The following is a 19,664-nucleotide window of genomic DNA, read 5'->3' on the forward strand; positions in this document are numbered from 1 at the left end:
TTCTCTTGATGCAACTCAGGGTAGGAAATGCAGAAGTGCAAAAATACCATCTCAGGAACATTTCTGTTGAGCAGAGGAGACTAGAATAGTCTCTACGTCAAGGATACAAAGTCAGCACAAGGTAGGAAAGTAATCTGAGGGGCACTGATGTGCAAAGCAAAGAACAATTTACCAGCGTGGGAAAATGTGGTCAAAAAGAAACAGTAACAGCTACTACAGCTAGGCAGCAACCTTCCTGACTCTCACTGGAGTTCTCTAAGGTTTTAAATGGCCATTTGCTGAGCAACCAAAACCAGTCCACATTCCGAACTAATATAAGAAGAGCTGTCTTAAGTATTTCCACTAAACAAAACTATTAGTGGACATGCATGTAGTCATGTAGTCTTTGCTTCGTTTCCACTCGTGTAATGAAGCAGATAAACATCCTCTACTAGCCTGTTTACATGATCTGACTTCATCCAGTCTGACAAACAATACCAGTGCAGCCTGTCTTGTAAGCGCTACGACGAGAGAAGAGTACATCCCAGTGAAAAATAACATGTTTAAATCCAAAACTGATTTCTCCATTAGGCACTGACGTGCTAACTCAACTTGCTGGCAACAGCGATTAACAAATCCAAATTCCAGACAGGTTTTTAGAGTGCCCTGAGATCTCACTCCTCAGCTTTACTGCTTTTGAACCAAAGCTACCTTATCGTATTTGTGTGAGCTTGCAGTGAAGACATATCTTAGATGGCTTTCCAAACCATATTAGTCAAAACCTGTGCAATATGTTTCTTCCAAAACAAACATTTCTTATAATCTCTAATATTACACATTTGCCTCATCATCCTTTTGCAGGATGAAAGAAAACAGAGTTTTCAAACATCAACCTTGACAAAAGACTACTCTGTGACCTAGACACTACTGTTGCTTTACCAACAAATTCCTAAGACTACCATCAGGCATCAGGAATGAAATAACAGTGGTTCTCAAAACTTGATGATAACTCTACTCAAGTTATTAAAGGACACAGGATGTATGAAACTGCCACCACCCGACTGAAGGCAAGACAGCAACAATTCAGTTTTCCACTTAAAAGAACTTCCAAAAATAGCATCTGTATTCAGTTTTTTCACCTTCATCAGCTGAGATGCTATCATCTTGTCAGAGAACAGTGAGATGGAATATGAACTGATTAGTCAATTTTTCTGGAAGTTGAAGAGATTCTCCAAAAGCCAGAGTTCTCCACTTGGCTATCATGGAATAATAGAATAACCCGAGTTAGAAGAGACCCACAAGGATCACTGAAGTCCATATCTTGGCCCTGCACAGCACCATGTTCAAGAATCACACCACGTGCCTGAGAGCATTGTCCAAACTTTAACTCTGTCAGGCTGGTGCTGTGACCACTTCCCTGGGGAGCCTGTTCCAGTGCCCACTCACCCTCTGGGTGAAAAACTCTTTCCTAATATGCAACCTAAACTTCCCCTGACCCAACTTCATTCCATTCCCATGGGTTCTGTCCCTGGTTACCACAGAGGAGAGATCAGTGCCTGCCCCTCCTTTTCCCCTCGTGAGGGTGCTGCAGACTGCAATGAGGTCTCCCCTCAGTCTCCACCAAGCTGAACAGGCCAAGTGACTTCATCCACTCATTACAGAGCTCCTCCTCACTCCTGCAAGGCCCTCTGCCATGCTCACAGCCCTCCTTTGGATGCTTTCCAACAGCTTAATGTCCTTTTTATATTGTGGCACTCTAAGCTGCACACAGGGCTCGAGCTGAGGCTGCCCCAGTGCAGAGCAGAGTGGGACAATCCCATCCCTTGCCCAGCTGGCCATGCTGTGCCTGATGCCCCCTTTGGCCTTCCTGGCTGCCAGGGCACTGCTGGCTCACATCCAGCTTGCCACAGAGCAGGACCCCTGGGTCCCTTTCCACGGCACTGCTCTCCAGCCTCTCATTCCCCAGGGTTGCCCCATCTCAGGTGCAGAATCTGGCACCTTCCCTTGTTAAGCTTCACACAGTTGGTCTCTCTGCAGGGCCTCTCTACCCTTGAGACTCAACAGCTCCTTCCAGTTTGCATCTCTGGTAAACTTATATAGCATCCCTTCCAGTCCTGCCTCCCAGGTGATTTATGAAGATGCTAAAGAGCACAGGCCTGAGGATGGAGCCCTGCAGAACCCCACTAGTGATCAGTCACCAGTCTGATGTCACCCCATTCACTATCACCCTTCACACCTGACCCATGATCCAGTTGCTCATGCATCACTTGATGTGTTTATCCTGGTGAGTGCTGGACATTTTGTCCAGAAGGATCCTGTGAGAGAAACTATCAAAAGCTTTACTGAAATCCAAGAAGATTGAATCAACTGGCTCCCAGCAGTCAGCCAGGTGGGTAACCTCAGGGACCTTCCTAACTCAGTCCTCGAGCAGCCTGAACTCTGCTCTCCTCATATCCAGGGCTGAAGTCTTGCTGGCACTTTTCCTCCTGTCACCAGAGATTTGAACTCGATTGTTTTGTGTCTGCTGTCACCACAACAGCAGCCATTTCACTCCCAGGCCCCTCCCTGTTACCAAGCAGCAGTTCAAGGAGGGCACCTTTCCTAGCTGGCTCCTGTAGTACCTGTACCAAGAAGTTATTGCCCAGGTGTTCTAGGAATCCTCTACACCTGTTTGTACCAAAGAACTCTAGTCTGATTTTCAACTGCAAGAGGACTACATTAACACAAAAGGACTAAAAGAATTCTATCCTGAAGACACAACAATTATCTCTCCTATTTTTAATTTGTCTGTTTTTCAAATCTTCCCAGTTTAACCTCTTTTCACTTGTATTTCATTCCAAAAAAAGGCTATCTTAGTTCATATGTCCATTTGACTGATTCATAAAACAACAGCTTCATAATTTTAAGTAACAATGCACTGTTTCTTAAGTCTTGTAGTAATAAGTAAGAAGTAAAGGAATTACACATTGGATTACTTTATTTTAAATTTTGGGTTGTATTTGATGGGAATTTTATGAGCATTAAAATCTGAATGTATCTTAACTACACTAACCACAAAGTTTTACCCGTTTCTGTGACTTCTGGAGCAATTTGTTTTCTATCAAATATGGAATGACAGCTCTCACATACTATTCAAACGTATTATTAACTTTAAAAAGGAATTCAAGGATGGATTAAAATACTCCTTCCAGAAATAAATGTTAACTAAGGCTACAAAAACTAAATAGAAGAAAACATCTTAAAATAACAGAAATACTAGATTGGCCACTAGATTTCTGGATCATTAAGTCACAATACAAGTAAGCAAATTATTTGAGTAAATACTGGAGGAAGACAACCTGCAACAGTTCTATTACAAATTGTTCAATATAACTCCTGTTGTCTGAAAAACAAGCAATTTCTACAAGGCCACTACACTGCTACCTAAAAAAAATGCAACTAAGAATTAGAAGATATTTTCACTTGGAAGCCCGATTTACACTTCCTAAGGAAACTGAAGTCCAAAACACAAACATCATACTCTGTCTTTCAAATCCATGGGTTATGACATGTTAGTTGGTCAATTAAAAAAAAAAAAAAAAAAGAAAAAAAAAACCCTTCATAAATGGCTAAATGCTTACCACTTTTTCAACATCTATTTCCTCTTCACTTGGGAAGTCAGAAGCACCATCCAGCATCTCATCAGCAGAATCATCAGTTTTTTCATCTTCTTCTTCCTCTTCTTCCTCATCTTCATCTTCATCCTCTTCCATTTCATCAGAAGTTATATCAATAGTGGGCATGTAACCCTTTTTGTGTGCTCTCTGTTCTGGTGCTGTCAGGAAGTCACTTTTCTCTGATGTATCAGCTTTGTTATCTACTTCACTTCTATTTTCTAAAGGGGGTACAATGCTAGATATTTTGCTCCAAGAACTGTTAACATGTGTTAGAATATCATGGCCGGTTTTAATTCCTTCCACAGAATCACAAGCACCTTGCTCTTTGCTGTTACTGCCTTCCTGCCTAACTATGTTTCCTTTGCCTTCCTCCGTATCAACTGTATGCTCTTCTCCTAAAGCACTGTCCCATTCTTTTGTAGAACCAATTTCAGACCTACTTGTTTTCTCACCTAGATTTTCCACTTCTACAGAGCCCTTGTACTCCCTCCTCTCCACATCTGGCTGCGCAGCATCACCCTGGAATTCCTGTTTGTTCTCAAACAGTTCAGTCTCACTTTCTTCCTCCTTGATCTTCACCTGTATATCTTGCTCTTGTTGACTATGTAGCTCTGTTCTGTAGTTCTGTTGCCCAGAACTTGCTCTGTTGTCCTCATCCATCTGTGTCTGTGCATCTTCCTCCTCCACTTTTACTGGTTTCTCCTCCCATTCAGCATGTGTTTGTTCCTGCCCATGGTTCTTCAACTGTGCAGTCTCCCGATTCTCAAGAATCTGTGAATGTGCATTATCCAGGGGAGCAACTGAAGACTCATCTGATGACCCACAAACAGAGTTAGCTGAAACTGCCTCCACAACAGTTTCAGAACTGACAGAATCCTCTTTCTCTTCTGAAGCCCGTTTTTCTTCCTCATCATTTGGCTTCTCACTGATGTACGAATGGTCAGATGATATGACATAGGCAGAAACATCATGCTGAGAAGAAAAGCTGTCATCACAAGAACCCTCAAGCACCTTCGAGTTCTTCTCCACTGTTTCTAATGTAGTGGAATTTCTATCACCGCTAGGTGTGACTGTGCCAGATGCTGACCCTTCAATAGCATTTGACTGGTTAATTGACAACTCATTTTCTTCTTGTTTCCCATGTGGCACTGTGACATCAGATTCTGTAACTTCCGTGTCACCTGAGCATGGAGCCTTCCCATTCTCCTTCTGCTGAGCAGCACCTGAGTCCTCTTTCTTGCATATTTTCCTGTAATCCTTCTTCATCTGAAGAGATGCAAAATGGTGAAGAATAGAGTTTGGCACAGTCTTCTGTCCTGGGAGCTGAAGTAAAGCAAAACTTCCGGACTGTAAAGGTATGAGATTAGCAGTGGTGGCTGACAGACCACCTGAGCTGCAGGTTATTTTAGACTCGGAGGCTGTTTGGTTTGTGACATTGCTGACAGCAGAGGAAGAGGTTCTAAGAGTCAGCGTGCCTGCCTGTGACACAAAACTTGTTACTGAAGGAAGAGGAGAAGATGCCTGAGTGGCTGGGTTGGATGGAGGGGATAACTTGGGTACTGCAGTTTGTACAGCTGAATTTGCAGCAGGAGAAGTGGAAGTCACAGAGGAAGTGGGAGAAACAGGTGACTCAGGAGGCTTGGAAGGTGCAGGCAACCGGATGCCTACAATAGATCCTGCGAGGAAAACAAAACATCAACTGAGACTTTCTCAAAGCAACTTTTTTCTTCCAGTTTTAGTATTTGATTCTGTACTAGAAGCAGACTTCACTCTCAACGATCATAATGGAATCAGGTGTTTGACCACAAGTTCTCAGTGGAAAAGTTTGTCCTGCATAAAGACATATAAACTTGCATTTTTTAAAGTAACACCACAAGAAAACACATGAACTGCCCACTCTAAAACCAAGAGACTTAATGTTAAGTTCTAGCATTAAGCTTTTTGATCAAAAAGACATAGCATTGAAAGTCTTGCACTTTACTTTCCCATTTTACATTTATTGGAAAACAAGGAAATTGGGGTTTTTCAAAGTAAAAAAGAAAGTAAAAAATAGTATTTATTTTAAAATATTTTTATTTTTCTCTCAGAAAAAGACTCCCAAAGAGAAAAAACTAGGTCAAAATTACTCAATTATACCACCATCTTTTTTACTTTATGAACTCTTCTGCAGCATTTTAACACCCATAAACAAGGGGGAAATATTACCAGCTGGCAACTAGTTTGTTTTGCTCAGCAAGAGCATCAAAACAGAAAGAAATTAAATAAACTTGTTGACTGATTCTTTACTACACCTCATGCTCAAACCTCAATTAAAGCTCAGCATTGTTTGCTCTCCTCCCCATAGTTTTATCTACTGTTCTTACTTCTGCTCTCCCTTCCACCCCACTCTATCTCCCTCTCTTTGAGGTGTGTTTTGAAACAGGGAGAACAGAAGAAAAGGTCCTACTACAGAGTAAACCTGCATTTTAAGTACATTTGGGTTAGAATTTTCAAATACGTACAACAGCATACCCAACCTGCAATTTCTAACTCTTTCAACCCTGTCTTCAACTGTGTACTAGAGAAATAGCTGAAAATCTATTTTCAGCTGATTTTTCATCTCACATTCTTCAGGAGGAAAAAACCTGGCAATTTTGTACTGTAGTGTAACATTTCACCTGAATATCTTCTGTAAACACACTAACCAACCTGGAAACCTAACAAAAACAGAGCAGCACATCCAATGAAACATGGGTAACAGCTCCTTCTTTTATGAGAATCTCCAGCAAGAATTGTTTTTGAATCACCAGGTCGAGTCTTGTAAGTTGTGACAGTACAATGGACATGGCTCCACTGCCACACATCCATATAGGCTCTTTTACTTGCTCCCAAATTTTGTTGACTCAGCTATTAACTGCACTTTCTGAATATTATACATATGGTATTTAAGTTGCATTTCATCTGAATAATTACACTATGTACTTCAACTACTCACACAGAACCAAATTAGACCCTGTTCAATTACTTTCAGCAGGTGAAAGCAACACATTTATCTCATTGTTCATTTCTGAGTAACACACCAGTCAGTAACGAAAGAAGCACTGGACTTTGTACCTGGATTACGGAGCACCACTGGCTGCACGCTGGGCTGAGCACCCGCCGTTCGAACCTGCTGCAGGGGAACAAGCTGAATGATCTGCCCATTGGGATGTCTGAAGAGGTTCACAGCCCCAGGGCTCCTCAGAGGCTGAAGGACCATCTTCTGCCTCTGTGCCACCTGCGTGTTCAGCGGTCGCAGAGCAGAGGCTGTCTGGTGCACTGGAATCAGCAGCAATCGAGGTCCAACACGTATGTCTGTTCCAGGAGCTATCTTTGGGGGAGTCTTACTTGCAGCTTGTGGAACAGTATCTTCTGAAATATTTTAACAAGTTACAAAAAAATCACTTGAGGAGACTGCCTACAAATCAAGCATTATTCTTAATAAATACAAGTGCAAATATTTTGGAAACAACTGCATCTCTTTTAAATTTATTTGAAAGCAAGTTTTTCTCTTTATATCCACAGAATGCAAGGAACCAAGCAGGTCAGAACAGTTTTGGGTTTTTTTCTGTGTAGTACCACTGACATTTTTCAACCATGACACAGGACGGTAATTCCCTACCTAATTCCTGAACTCTGGGCCAACGATTAAATTCTAGCAGTCATAACTCTGCTATGTATTTCTATAGGTCAAGGGATGATGTGAAGCTTCCAGCTCACTTCACAGCAGTCACTGACCAGATAGTTACATTTTTTCCTTTCCCTACCAGTTCAGTCTGGAATGCCAAAAGCAACTTAAAGAGATGACATTAAGGTGATGAATACGGTTTTTTATCCTGTTTTGGAAAGGGGGGCAAGGCAAATGAGTCCATATTTAAATTGGAACCAGATGCAGACTGTATTATAGTTGTGAAAAGCAGCAGAATTTAAAAAACAAGTGTTTGCAGTAATAACCCAAAGCACCTAAGCATTACCTCTTTTTGGATTCTGGGGAGGACTTGAATTAACTCCTGATAGTATCACTGGAACAGAGACAGCAGAGGAAGTCAGTGTGGTCACCACAGGTGTAGCTGCTGCAGCTGTTGTCAGTACAACTGTGGAAGTGGATGTTGTGACAACAGCACAAGTAACAGCTGGTGGTGTTACTACAGTTTTCGGGAATGACGTAGTTGCTACTGCTGCGACAATCCCTGTTGTTTTTGTTGGGCTCACAGTAGCAGGAGGAGTGGTGGATGGAGTAGCACAGGTGCTGATTCCAGGTGTTGCAGGAGCAGCTGTAACTGCAATTGCAGGAGGAGAGCAGGGAGGTTCACCAGCTTTTGTCTGGCAAGGAGTGGTCACTGTCGATGTTGCTACACTGGTACTTTCCACAGTAACTGGAGAAGTGGTGGTGGCTGCAGTGACCGCAGGACAGACTGTGCAGAGAGCTGGAGATGGCGTTGAAGGAACCACGGGAGCAATAACCGTGATCGGTGTGGGCTTGATACTGAGAAACTGTCGCCCTGAGGCAGCCTGGCGTGTGCTCGCTCCAGGGATCTTCTGCTGTAGAGCTCCCGCTTTGTTTATCACAAACTGGGCAAACACACCACCAGGTGAGGGTCGGGCAGCTGCAAATAAAAACTTGCACGTCAAAATTCTAATAGATTTCCTCTTTGCCTTTCATGAGGTGCTACAACTGTAATTTCAGCATGAATTTGAGCCTCCTTTTTCTACGTACCTTGTAATTAAATCGAAACCTTTATGGCAGTCCTGGATATGCTTTACATGTTAGAAAGACCTCTGCCTTATTCCACTACTGTAGCTTTTTATTGCATTTCTTCCCAGATACACAAAAGAATCAGCTTTTGAAGGGTTGCTCTTCATCATGAAACTATGGACAATCCTAACTAACAGTGCAGGAAAACAAACATCTAAGTAAAATAATGGGCTCCAACTATTTTCTAAATCTCAAATTTTTTGTGTAACAGCTTGTGTCATGTTTTGGTTTTTACTGCTTCTTGATTTTCATCCCCCTTCTACTGTATTCATCTTACACAGGCACAGGGGAAAGGGATGGGAAGGATACAGAGTTTCTGCTTCTAATTGCACTGACATTTGTGCAACTGCAGACTAAGTGGAACAAATTTAACCAATGGAAATGAATCACTGTTAGGAAGATCCTTTACCTCATCCCTTACTCTCCAAGGGACCAGAACACTGCATTTACATCACCCCAGATGCCTACAGATGAGTACAACAGAATAGAGATTATGGAGCAAGACCAACTTAAACACGGCAGTTACTTAGGCATACAGCATTTTCAACCCAGACTATGCTAAAACTGGTACTTTTTACTTAAATCACATATGCTGCAATGACTTCACCCATCACTGAAACACAGCCAGCTCTTTCACACTGCATAAACACACAAAACAACAAGTTTTATTACAGGACAAGAAAAACAACACACCCATTTATGTGGCAAAGAAAATTTAGGCAGAAAGAATAATAGATAATCAATCAGAAATTAAAGTTTTTCCAGGACACAGGTAACATCCTTTTCCCTTGCAAAGCTTCAGATCTTTAAATAAGGTGTGGGAATATGTGGATGGGTACTAGATTTCTCTTTTTAAACTCATGCAAGATGTAATAGTTAAGGGCAACTTCCTCTCTTGCCACACTGGGGTAACCATTTCAGTACCAACACAGATACACAAGTAACTCATGAATCTTCCAGTTTTGGCTTTTCTTTTTTTTTCTTTTTTTCTTTTTTTTAAACTCAAAGTGCTGTCTAAATCCAACCCTGTTTAGCTTGTGAAAGTCAATGAGATTAGGGACTGGCGTGGTTATTGGCTGCACACCTGTTGTTTCACTAATCCAGATTTGGACCATCTTGTCTTTCACTGCTGCTTCACACATCTTTGGCAGTCACAAGAATTATGAGTGCAACATCAGCAGAAAATCTAATCAGTGAAGAACCACGTATTAGTGATACTTTACTCATTTGAAGTTAATCTGTGTTTGAGGAAAAGCAATTAAAAATTACAGCAACGAATCTCCAAACAAAAATTCCAGTTTATATTTGGAGAGTCTCCATCCACTCTCGTCTCTTGAAAATAAGTTCTACTAGCATCAATAAAACAACTAATACTCAACATCTGTAATCTTACTCTGAAGTCAAAATAAAACTTTCTGCTTTGAGGAGGTTATTTATTGCAGAGGCATCTTAGGTGGGCAGTGCAGCCAAAGGCAGCATGCACTGTTGCACAGACATCAACATTAACGCTGTACACTCACGCTGTACTTCAGCTTCACGCAATTTAAAACACAGTAAGAAGTTCCAACCTACCTATCTGTCTCTGTGCTGGGACATGGGTTTTCAGAGTCGTCACAGTGGGGGTTGAAGTAGTGCTGGTGGAAGATGTAGTTTTAGTAGCTGATGCTGTGGGCTCCTGGACTGATGGTGTCCCAGAAGCAGGAGTTTTAGCACTGGGTGCTACCTTGGAGATCACAGTACTGAGGGCTGCGATATCAAGTACTGGGGGCTGCAGCCTGCCTGTGATATAAGCTGCTAGCCGATTGGCAGGATGTAATGCCCCCATCTGTCCCAAAAGCAGTTTGGCCTGAGGATACCTTTTACCATTAACCTGAAAAAAGGGGAAAAGGGAAACTTTGTGAAAAGAATGCTAATTCACCACTTCTGGAGAAGTGTTTCATTCCGTGGGACTTCTAAATGTCCTTTTCAAAAAAACATTGCAATTCCGAATGGGAATTCCTAATTTCCTCATTGCTCAGGAGAACTTCAAATAACTAGTTTTATAATACAGATTTTAAATGCTGCTCAGACTCTCGCATAAAACCAGAGTGTCCAAGGAACATGTTAAATCATTAAAATTAGATAAGAGTGAAACTAGCACCTGTTTTTCCTGTCCCATGCTTATGCTGTAGTCCTGAATAAAAAAATGTTCCCTAATTAAAGGACAATTTTGGATAAAATTCTCTAACCTAATTAAGACCTAGCATCACAAAAGAAAGAATACTGCTGACATATACATTGAGACAAAACTTTAAAGAGCTCGTAAAAGCTGCATCAACTTTTTCCTCATCCACACCGTTGTCTGATACTGTAATTAAGGTATGATGAGTTCCCTAACTTGAAATTCCAAGCTGTAGTGGTAACGGACTGCATGGGAAAAAACAGAACATCTTGCTGATTGTCAGGCTTTATGCCTAGTGCATAATGGGAAGTTCTGGTAGTGCGGCATTCTGCTTTCACACTGTTTGATAGTACCTTCTAAAAGCCAAATGTATTTAAGACACTACTCAATAAAGAGTAGTTGTTATTGATCAACTTTTATTGAAGGTAAGCAATCTCCTCATCTTTTTCTCTCCACTAGCTTCTCTTTCTGAGTGTGTCATATCCACAAAGCGTCATGAAAACATATTTTACTCTCATTTTCTAATTAATATGATTTTCCTCAAAGTGGTTTTATTATAACCACAAATAGCTGTGATGGAAAGAAAAAGATCTTTATCCTAATCCTGTAGTTCCTACTATTAATTCTTAACATCATTATCAGCAACATAAAACTGCAGGGAAAAGACCCTTTGAATTTAGGATTATGAAGTCTCTTGATGAAAAATATATATTCTACAAGAGGATTCAGACTGTTAGTGAAGATTAACAGTAAACTGTAGCAAAAAGCAATTTAATATTTCCATTTTCATTTTAAAGTTTTGTCCCAGTGTATACTTCCCCAGAAAATATTCTTTCTGTGGACTCATACAGTCATTCATTTAGAAGCATTATGTGTCAAAAGCACCTTCAGGAGGGTTCACAAAGAATTAAAAAGACCTTGAAAGAGATTCTGCACTTGGGTCAACAAGACCGAAATTGCCAAAAAGACAAGCTAAACCATCAGATTTCAGGATTCCGATCAGATTTCCTGTTACTGAGTAAATCTTGAAAGGGATAAGCTTATGGAGAGGAATGCCACCAGATATCAAGAACTCTTGTCTGGACAGGCAAAAGACATATTAAAGAGTGTTCTCCCCTTCAAGGAGTTCTGGGATAGTATTGGATGAAACTGCATCTAATCTCCACAGTAAAGGCAGAGAGACCCACCTGAATCAAGCCCGAGGGGCTCGTATTAGCATTGCATTTGTAGACAACCAGCTTTCCTGCAGGAAAAACCCCTGCATAAAAAGGCAAGCCTTTGCCCCCATGCAGCTTCTCCCGCAGTTTGTCCACTGGGTCTGCCCGCATGACTTTTACATTTTCTGAGTTACTGCATGACGCCACTGTGCTATCAGGAGTCTCCAAGACAGGGATCTCAGGCTTCTCATCCTTGTCCTGGTAGGACGGCACTGAAATTTTCACTCTGGAGGAGCTGACAGAAGGATGGTTCTCATCCTGGGCCTTGCATTCCGAAGCCAATTCAATAATGAAGCTACCCACTTTGAGGCACTGTGGCGTGTTACTGTTGATATGCTGTGATAAGATGGTCAAGATCTTATTGTGATCTTCCTCCAAGTTGCAGTCAGAGATAATCTCGATAAGTTTGGTTGGTTCACCTTGAGTGGTGTGATGAACATAGGAGGTGGAGAAAGAGTCCCCCTCACTACGGGAAGAACACCAGCTTTTCTCTGAGAAAGAATTGAAATAGGTTTCTGCAATACTATGGCATTTTAAGCACCTGGATAGTCAAACAATTTCATTCTGCCCACACCTCCACCCTTAGCTCAGCTCAGCTGCTGGACAACAGCAAGTAAAAGAACTGTTCAAAGCATCACTTTCCCTTGCAGAGCTTCACAAACAAGCAAAAACTCAATACAAAACTAATGTAATTATTTCTCATGGTTCAATCCCTGCAGCCATACCACGTCACGTTGTATCCCATTGCATCACAAGCTAAACAAAGCTGAGTTGTTTCAATACATGGGTGAAAATTCTCCAAACACACCAACACGGTAGAAAGCATCACTGGTTATTCAAGAGACGGCACTTTTCTCTTTGAGTCAGAAAAGCACCCATGTCTTACAATGGCATAAGAGGACATGCCACTAGCAGAACTGTCCTTTGCAGAAGATGCGTAAACAGAAGTGTGACCTTTTGTTGTCATTAGAGCTACAATGCCCCTTTTTGCAAAACTAAGGATGTTGAGCCCTGTGTCCTGGCCATTTTAATTTCACCTACCAATGCACCAACATTTTCAACTAATTGTAATATTTTTCCATTCCCATCCTTAAATGTAGCATGTGCTGTTGTATACATTAAACAGTAAAAAGATCAGCTCAAAAAGGCAGATATGGTTCATTAGTGGATGACACAATGCCTCTAGTATATGTCTCATTTATAGCTTGTAACATGATTTGGGCCACTTCAGACAGAAAGAGAACATGGATGTCTAGCCTATTTCTTCACAAGCTAGAAACTCAAACCCAGTATCACTAACACAGCAAAACTTCAATTTTTCAACTTGAACTAAACAAATTCAACATCAAACAATTCCAAATATAGCATAGGCACTTCCTTGTCCCAACCAGTGCTATGTGAAGAACACGAGGATCCCATCCTCTCAGTACTACTTGGATATTTAATTCTTCAGTAACTACAAAGTGGTAGTAAAGAAAAAAATACCCCAACAAAGCAAAGCCATTCATCTCCATTCCTTTCCAAGTATCTAATCATCTGTCTTGAAGACAAGTCTGCTGTGCAGTTTTATACTTCACTGCTAAACAAGCTACTGGCAGCACTTGTCATTTTACACTTAGAGCAGCAGCAAGCACTGGATATTTAGTCTGCTGTATCTCCATGTGCCACCCTCCAGCTGCTCAGGAAACAGGAAACTGTATGCATGTCGTAAGATTTTTATTAACAACTATAACAACTCCCCCAGCAAACACACTTCTGTTTCATCAGTAGCTACTTTTTTTTAAGAATTACCGCAAAAACATGTAACTACCAAGAAGTGGAATTATAGTCCAGACTCAGCTCTTACCTCTTGATGTGTCTTTGTCTTTGTCTACCTCACAGGTTGCCTTCTCAGGAGACTGAAGCTCTGGTTCATGCTCCTGCTGGAGGAAAGAAATGCAAGAAAATATTCACCATACATCTTCCACACTAAAAATCACAGCACAAAATTAACTAGGTCACCGCAAATCATAAAAATATGCTGTCTTTGACTGTGTTACAGGCTTCATCTTAGACAAGAAAATGTATATCACAGTAACTGGGTAAGTTTACCAACACTGCAAAGTGATTTAGGCTCTACCTTCCACCACCAAAGGCAAGTCAAGCCCTCATGTCATGTAGGAGTTTCTGGGGAAAAAATTACTTCACCATTCTCAACATTTCTGCCTATTCTATAACACACACTAGTTACAGTGTGACTTCTTACCTTTACACTACAACTCTGTGAATCACTTTTGTCTTTTTGCTGCTTTTTTTCCTCTCTCCTGTGTTCATAGGCTCGCACCCTTGCACAAGTCATTAAACTTTCAAAGTACACATAGACAGGATCCTTGTCCTCCTCTCGAATCTAAAAGAAAAAATAAAGAGACAAAAGCTTCTTTTCTCTGTTCTGGATGCACATCAGATTCACAAAACAGCTTTGCTTTCTAAAAAAACTTCAACATAAATGCTTCAATAGTAAGGGTAAAAAGAAAAGTCTAGATCTGCCTTCTCAGTATCATCACATAGCCATCACCAGCTCCCTGAAATTCCAACCCATTCAGATATTCTTCCAAGTGAAGAAACAAATCCTAAGTGCCATGCATTGTTTAACATTATCTGGTATACACTAAATAGCTACTCTGGTATGTTTGTTTTTCAGATATAACTACACTCCACTCTACTGCTGTTGTTGCTTTTGTCTGATACTAAGGTGAGGGGAGACACAACGCCAGATTCTTAGAACACTGGCAGTGAAACCTCAAAAAAGAACAAAAAAAATACTCCAGAACTACACTGAACACTCTGTATCTGAATATTTTTTGCAAGTAATTCATACTTAGATAGGCTACATTATGTAGCTAATAACTTTTACAAACATTACAGGACTAAAAATAATTTTGACAAAAATAGCATCTATTATTATTATTTTTAAACAAGGCTATTAATGAATCATAATCAGCTTCCACCATCTCCATATTGCTATAATAAATTCTCAACAGAAGAGGGACATAGTAAAGATCTATATACAATCAATCCATCCTAGCTTATCAACACACCTATAGGTAGTCAGTTTGAGCTTTCACCTCAAACTTCTCTCCAATTGCCTAGTACAGAGGCTTTTGGCAGTATTTGTTTTAATTTTCAGTACAAGGAAAAACATGCATCCTTTTTTTTTTTTTTTTTTTTTTTTTTTTGCTTACCACTGGATTGGGTCTAGGAGTATATATTCTGCCTGGTTTTGTTCCACTGGAAGATCTGTTCTTAGGAGGAAGCCACACTTCTGGGTTGGGGAGTACCATAGATTTAACTGGTTCAATAACGGATGGTGTTGGGACATAAATTGGCTCTGGATCTACTTCACCTTCCACCCTCACCCACAATGGACAATTCCTAACAGGTTGTTCTGGCTCTGAATCACAGATAGCTGGAAAAAAAAAAAAAAGAAAAAACAAAAATTACTTACAAATAAAACACCATCTAACACAGCAGTAACAGAATTTTTTGTTTGAGTCTGACGTCTAGCCATGTAGCAATCACTAATCCAAACTGCCAGAAAACACTTCTGGATGCTTTTCTTATTTCAAATTCTAGTCAAAAGTGACTGGGATTTGTCTACAAGGAAGAAGAAATACAAATAAAGATGTTTCTATACTAATCCTCATTTCTCACTTTTACTGTGATAGAAGATCTGCAAAACCACTGAAAACTAGTGACCTCCACTGATGCTTCTTACTGAAAAATTGCAAAACACAAAAAAAAAAAAATCCCACTTGTATACTGCAGATATATGGAAGAATTAATTTATTCCAGTAGAACACCAGAGAATACTTTGTGTTAGCTATTGCTAAAAGTATTGTTAGGAAGAAACTGAAAATGTAAATTCATGGGCAGTTTCTACCAATTTGGTTTTCTGAGCATACCTTAAGCCAGACCTAAAATTACCACAAATAACTATACTTCCAAGGAAGCCCATGAACTCTACAGCTATAAACAGCAGCTGAAAATGCAGCTGTAGATACTGACTTGTTTACAGGGAAAGATAACAGCACTGTAACAATGAACATTACCAACAATGACAGCAGTAATTATCCCATATCCATCATAGTCTTTAAAGACATTTGGAGAGTTGAAGAGTTTAAACTACCAAGAACAAATTCAAACTATTTGATTCAAAATGCTGATCACGTAAGTAAGAATTTAAAAAAAAAAAAGTTGTTTCCTGTAAGTAAGCTGGATTTAGAAATGGCATCACTACTACATCCTAATAAAAAATGCCCACCAAGTTTGGTGGTTTGCTATATGTAATCTCCATCAACACTCACTGTATTCCACCCTTTTTCTCTTCTTCCTCTCCTTCTGCTTTATCTCCTCTTCTTCCCCATCACCCTCTTCTTCCACGTCTTCATCCTCTTGCTGTCCTTGTGTTCCGAACAGCACAAGATTTCCACGCACAGCCTTTTTCATAATTTTCTTATGTTTTGATCCTCCCTTCACCAGCAAGACCCTTCTCTTGAGGCAGGTACACCCAAACATGCAGTCTGGCCTGCGGCAGTGGGTAGGCTGACGCTTCTCCAATGCCAGACTGGCACATATGCAACCCAGTCGGCAGAAATCATTGTTGCAAGGAGGTGCTCGTCGTCTTATTATCTTGTGGATAGGTTTGCTTTTAAGAGATGCCTAAAAAAAGTTTTAAAGAAGCATGAACTTCAAGTTTTAATAAGAGGAATATTTTAGTAAAATGTAATCAAGCATATGCAAAATTGCTATTCAAAGTTCATTTAGAAAACCTCTCAAGCTACATTGTTCACGTACAAAAACTTGTCCTCTATACCACGAAAACCAAAAAAAACCCACAAAACAGAGATTGGATTTGAAGTCTTTTGAGAGGCAACTGGAGACACCAAAACCATCCTGGTAATAAGTAGGATGTGAAAAAAGCAAAAGTTATTATGTGACAACCAAGTTACATGACCAGGATTTTCTTGCAGTTAGCTCAACTGAAAACATAAAAACGAAAATAGCAAGGAGATGCAATTACTGAATAAGAATTGTTTTAACCCAAATTTTAATGGTGAGAATTTTAAAAAATCAAATTATTTATAATTTTTATCAATATGCTATTATCACAATTAGCTTTTTCTCATACTGCTAAGCCAGCACTCCTCGCATTTCCTTGCAAAGACTACACCACAAAGGAATCTCATGCTTTATCATGATCCTTAGAAGCTTCAGTCTTATCTTCTGCTTCACTATGCAACATCCATAAGTGGGCAGATTAAAAGAAATGAAAGAAACTATGACAGATGTACCTGAGCTGTAAGTAGGGTTACCAAGGAGATGTCTGCTCGCTCTTCTGTAATATAGGTCCGTGGTTTCCCATCCCAGAGAGCACAGTCTTCCAAGTCCATTAATTTCACTTGAGATTTAGACAAACCTGGTGGACGAGGTGCTTGGTGATGCTGTGGTGCTTGACGCAAACTGATCTGTTTTGGAAATGTATTTTCATCTACAGTTGGCAGCACAGAACCATCTGCTTGGTTACTCAAACTGCTAGCAGACTTAGCAGCCTTTTCCCCTGACACTGATGAGATCTGTTTCTGCTTTGGAGGAAAAGGTGAAGGCAAAATAGGTTTGTAAGATGATTTTACTCTACTGTTTGTAGATGCCTGTCTAGTCTGAGTCTTTGTTTTCCTAGAGGTAGATGATGGAGGGACAGACTTTAATGTGTAAGATGTTGATGGAATTACAGTGGACTGCTTCTTTAAAACACTGTCGAGTGTTCGAACATAGCTAGTGCTCTTAGTGGGAAGCTGATATACCACAGGAGAAGTGGGAGTGTTAGACGAGAATCCCATACTTGTTTCCATCAATTTCCCTTCATTTTCCAGGTACTCATCCAGCTTGTCACTACAGAACGCTGAGCGATTTTTCAGTGAACCTTCTGAACTGCCACCTAAATAAATGGAGAGTACTTTAACTCCTGGAGTTAAATTTTATAATAAATAGACATGGTAGACAGGTAAATACAACTCTAAAAAATGCACTCTACTACAAGAACAGTATATAATATAGGCACACCAAATGTAATCCATTCTGAAATACAACCAGCAGCCTGCACAACTGTTTTTGTGGAGATCTTACATGTGTATTTGTGGTGGGTTGGCTTTGGCTGGACTCCAGGCACCAGCCAAGCCACTCTGTAACTCACTTTCTCAGCAGAATTGGGGGTTAAAATAAGCTGCAAAAAACCTCATGGGCCAATATAAAGGTAGTTTAATAACGTAAAAGCAAAGGCAGTGAAGGAAAGGGAAATAAAAGATTTATTCACTATGTCCCATCAGCAGATGATGTACAGGCACTTCTCAGGAGGCAAGGCTTCAGAACAAGTAGTAGTTACTCCAGAAGACAAACATCATAAGTAACAAGTGTCCTCCCTCCTTCTCCATCCTCTTAAAATTTTATTGCTGAGCAGACATACAGTATGGAATATCCCTTTGGTCAGTTTGGGTCAGCTGTTCTATGTCCCCTCCCACCCATTTGTTACTGCTGAGGGGGGAATGCTGAGAGGCAGCCTTCGTGTCTTGCGAGCACTGCTCAGTAGTAGACCAAACACTGGTGTGTTACTGACACCTTTCTAGCTGCCAGTGCACAGCACAGCACTGTGAGAGCTGCTGTGGAGAAAATTCATTCCAGCCCAGCCAGACCCCACACAGCATTTATTCACAAAAACACTACAGGCCTTTTCTGCTTCTATTCTTACTTTATTTGTCCTAAACACCTGACTTACCTGGTATAACACATCATATCTGGAATATTCCAGATAAGTATAGAAGTGCATAAGGCACAATACAAACGTTTAATGTAAAGTAAAAAAAAATATTGATAAATTTTCAACAATCCATTTGAGTTATGTCAAACTAATCAAATATGTGAGGAATACCTGCTGTAACTGGAGTTAAAAACACAGCAATATAAATGAAAATTACTAAGGTTCATTAGGGTCCCTGAGGCAACAGAATTCTGGAATTACCATACTTCCATATGAACTCGAAAACAAAACCAAAACTATTCATCTTTAATCTTCATTGAGCCTTCTATGTAGAACAGAATACGTATTTTTATTTTACTCAAAGTTTCTCTCTTCCCTCAATAATCTCCATTCTGACTATGGAATCAGTAGTAAAAAATTCTTTAATCATAACAGTCTCAATATAAAAAATGCATCTCTCATTAAGACAGACACAAATATCAAATAGCAAGGTCTGTGAAAGGTCAGGAAAATGGCCACATGTTGGAACTATGTATGTTGATCTCTCTTTTTTTACTTTTTTTTTTACCTTCATTTCTAGAAGCACCATGAAGCTTCCCTCGCCAGCCTTTGATTTTTGTGAAATCATTTGTCTTTCCTGTCCTGGAAACAAAAGAAAATCCAGTATCTGGAAAAGAAGAAAGCTAGCCTCAGTTTATGAACCAAGTTTAATTGCATCAGTGCCTTGCCTCTGCTTATTCCTTTTTGGGGATAGGTGAACAGCAGCAAAATCAAAAGGTGTGAAGCAACTTAATTTTTCTTTTTTTTTTTTTTTTAATTAACAGAATATTTAACAAGAAGGCCAAGTTTCCTGTAGACTTCTGCTCTATGGCCAAGCATCTGCAATCCCACACAAAAAGTGTTTCCTTTATTTTCTGTTTTAGTCTCCTTGGCAATGAGGAAAAGCATTTGGCTCGTAAAGTCTAATGGGCCAATCAACTAATTAGTAGGTTAAAATAGAAGAGGCAGGTTTTGAGCTCATAATACAGCCTCACTCTGCAAGAAGAGTAATTTGATTCTCTCCCCTCAGTTGGGCCAATGACTTTTA

At 40.2% G+C, this 19,664-nt stretch overlaps 1 protein-coding gene across 2 annotated transcripts in view; it reads right to left on the bottom strand.

Annotated features, from left to right (window-relative positions):
• MGA (MAX dimerization protein MGA) overlaps positions 1-19,664 on the bottom strand; it is a 56,285-nt gene that overhangs the window by 12,778 nt on the left and 23,843 nt on the right. For both annotated transcript variants that reach the window (XM_068193454.1, XM_068193455.1), the window contains 11 exons: positions 19,146-19,244; positions 17,118-17,761; positions 16,131-16,485; positions 15,009-15,232; positions 14,033-14,173; positions 13,634-13,709; positions 11,758-12,278; positions 9,982-10,279; positions 7,628-8,260; positions 6,729-7,025; positions 3,600-5,311 (listed from right to left, as the gene is read on the bottom strand). In XM_068193454.1, coding sequence (XP_068049555.1) covers positions 3,600-5,311; positions 6,729-7,025; positions 7,628-8,260; positions 9,982-10,279; positions 11,758-12,278; positions 13,634-13,709; positions 14,033-14,173; positions 15,009-15,232; positions 16,131-16,485; positions 17,118-17,761; positions 19,146-19,244 — 5,000 coding nt within the window. The remainder of the gene's footprint in view (positions 1-3,599; positions 5,312-6,728; positions 7,026-7,627; positions 8,261-9,981; positions 10,280-11,757; positions 12,279-13,633; positions 13,710-14,032; positions 14,174-15,008; positions 15,233-16,130; positions 16,486-17,117; positions 17,762-19,145; positions 19,245-19,664) is intronic.

Source organism: Anomalospiza imberbis, chromosome 6 (assembly GCF_031753505.1).
Source record: "Anomalospiza imberbis isolate Cuckoo-Finch-1a 21T00152 chromosome 6, ASM3175350v1, whole genome shotgun sequence".
Taxonomy (NCBI): domain Eukaryota; kingdom Metazoa; phylum Chordata; class Aves; order Passeriformes; family Viduidae; genus Anomalospiza; species Anomalospiza imberbis.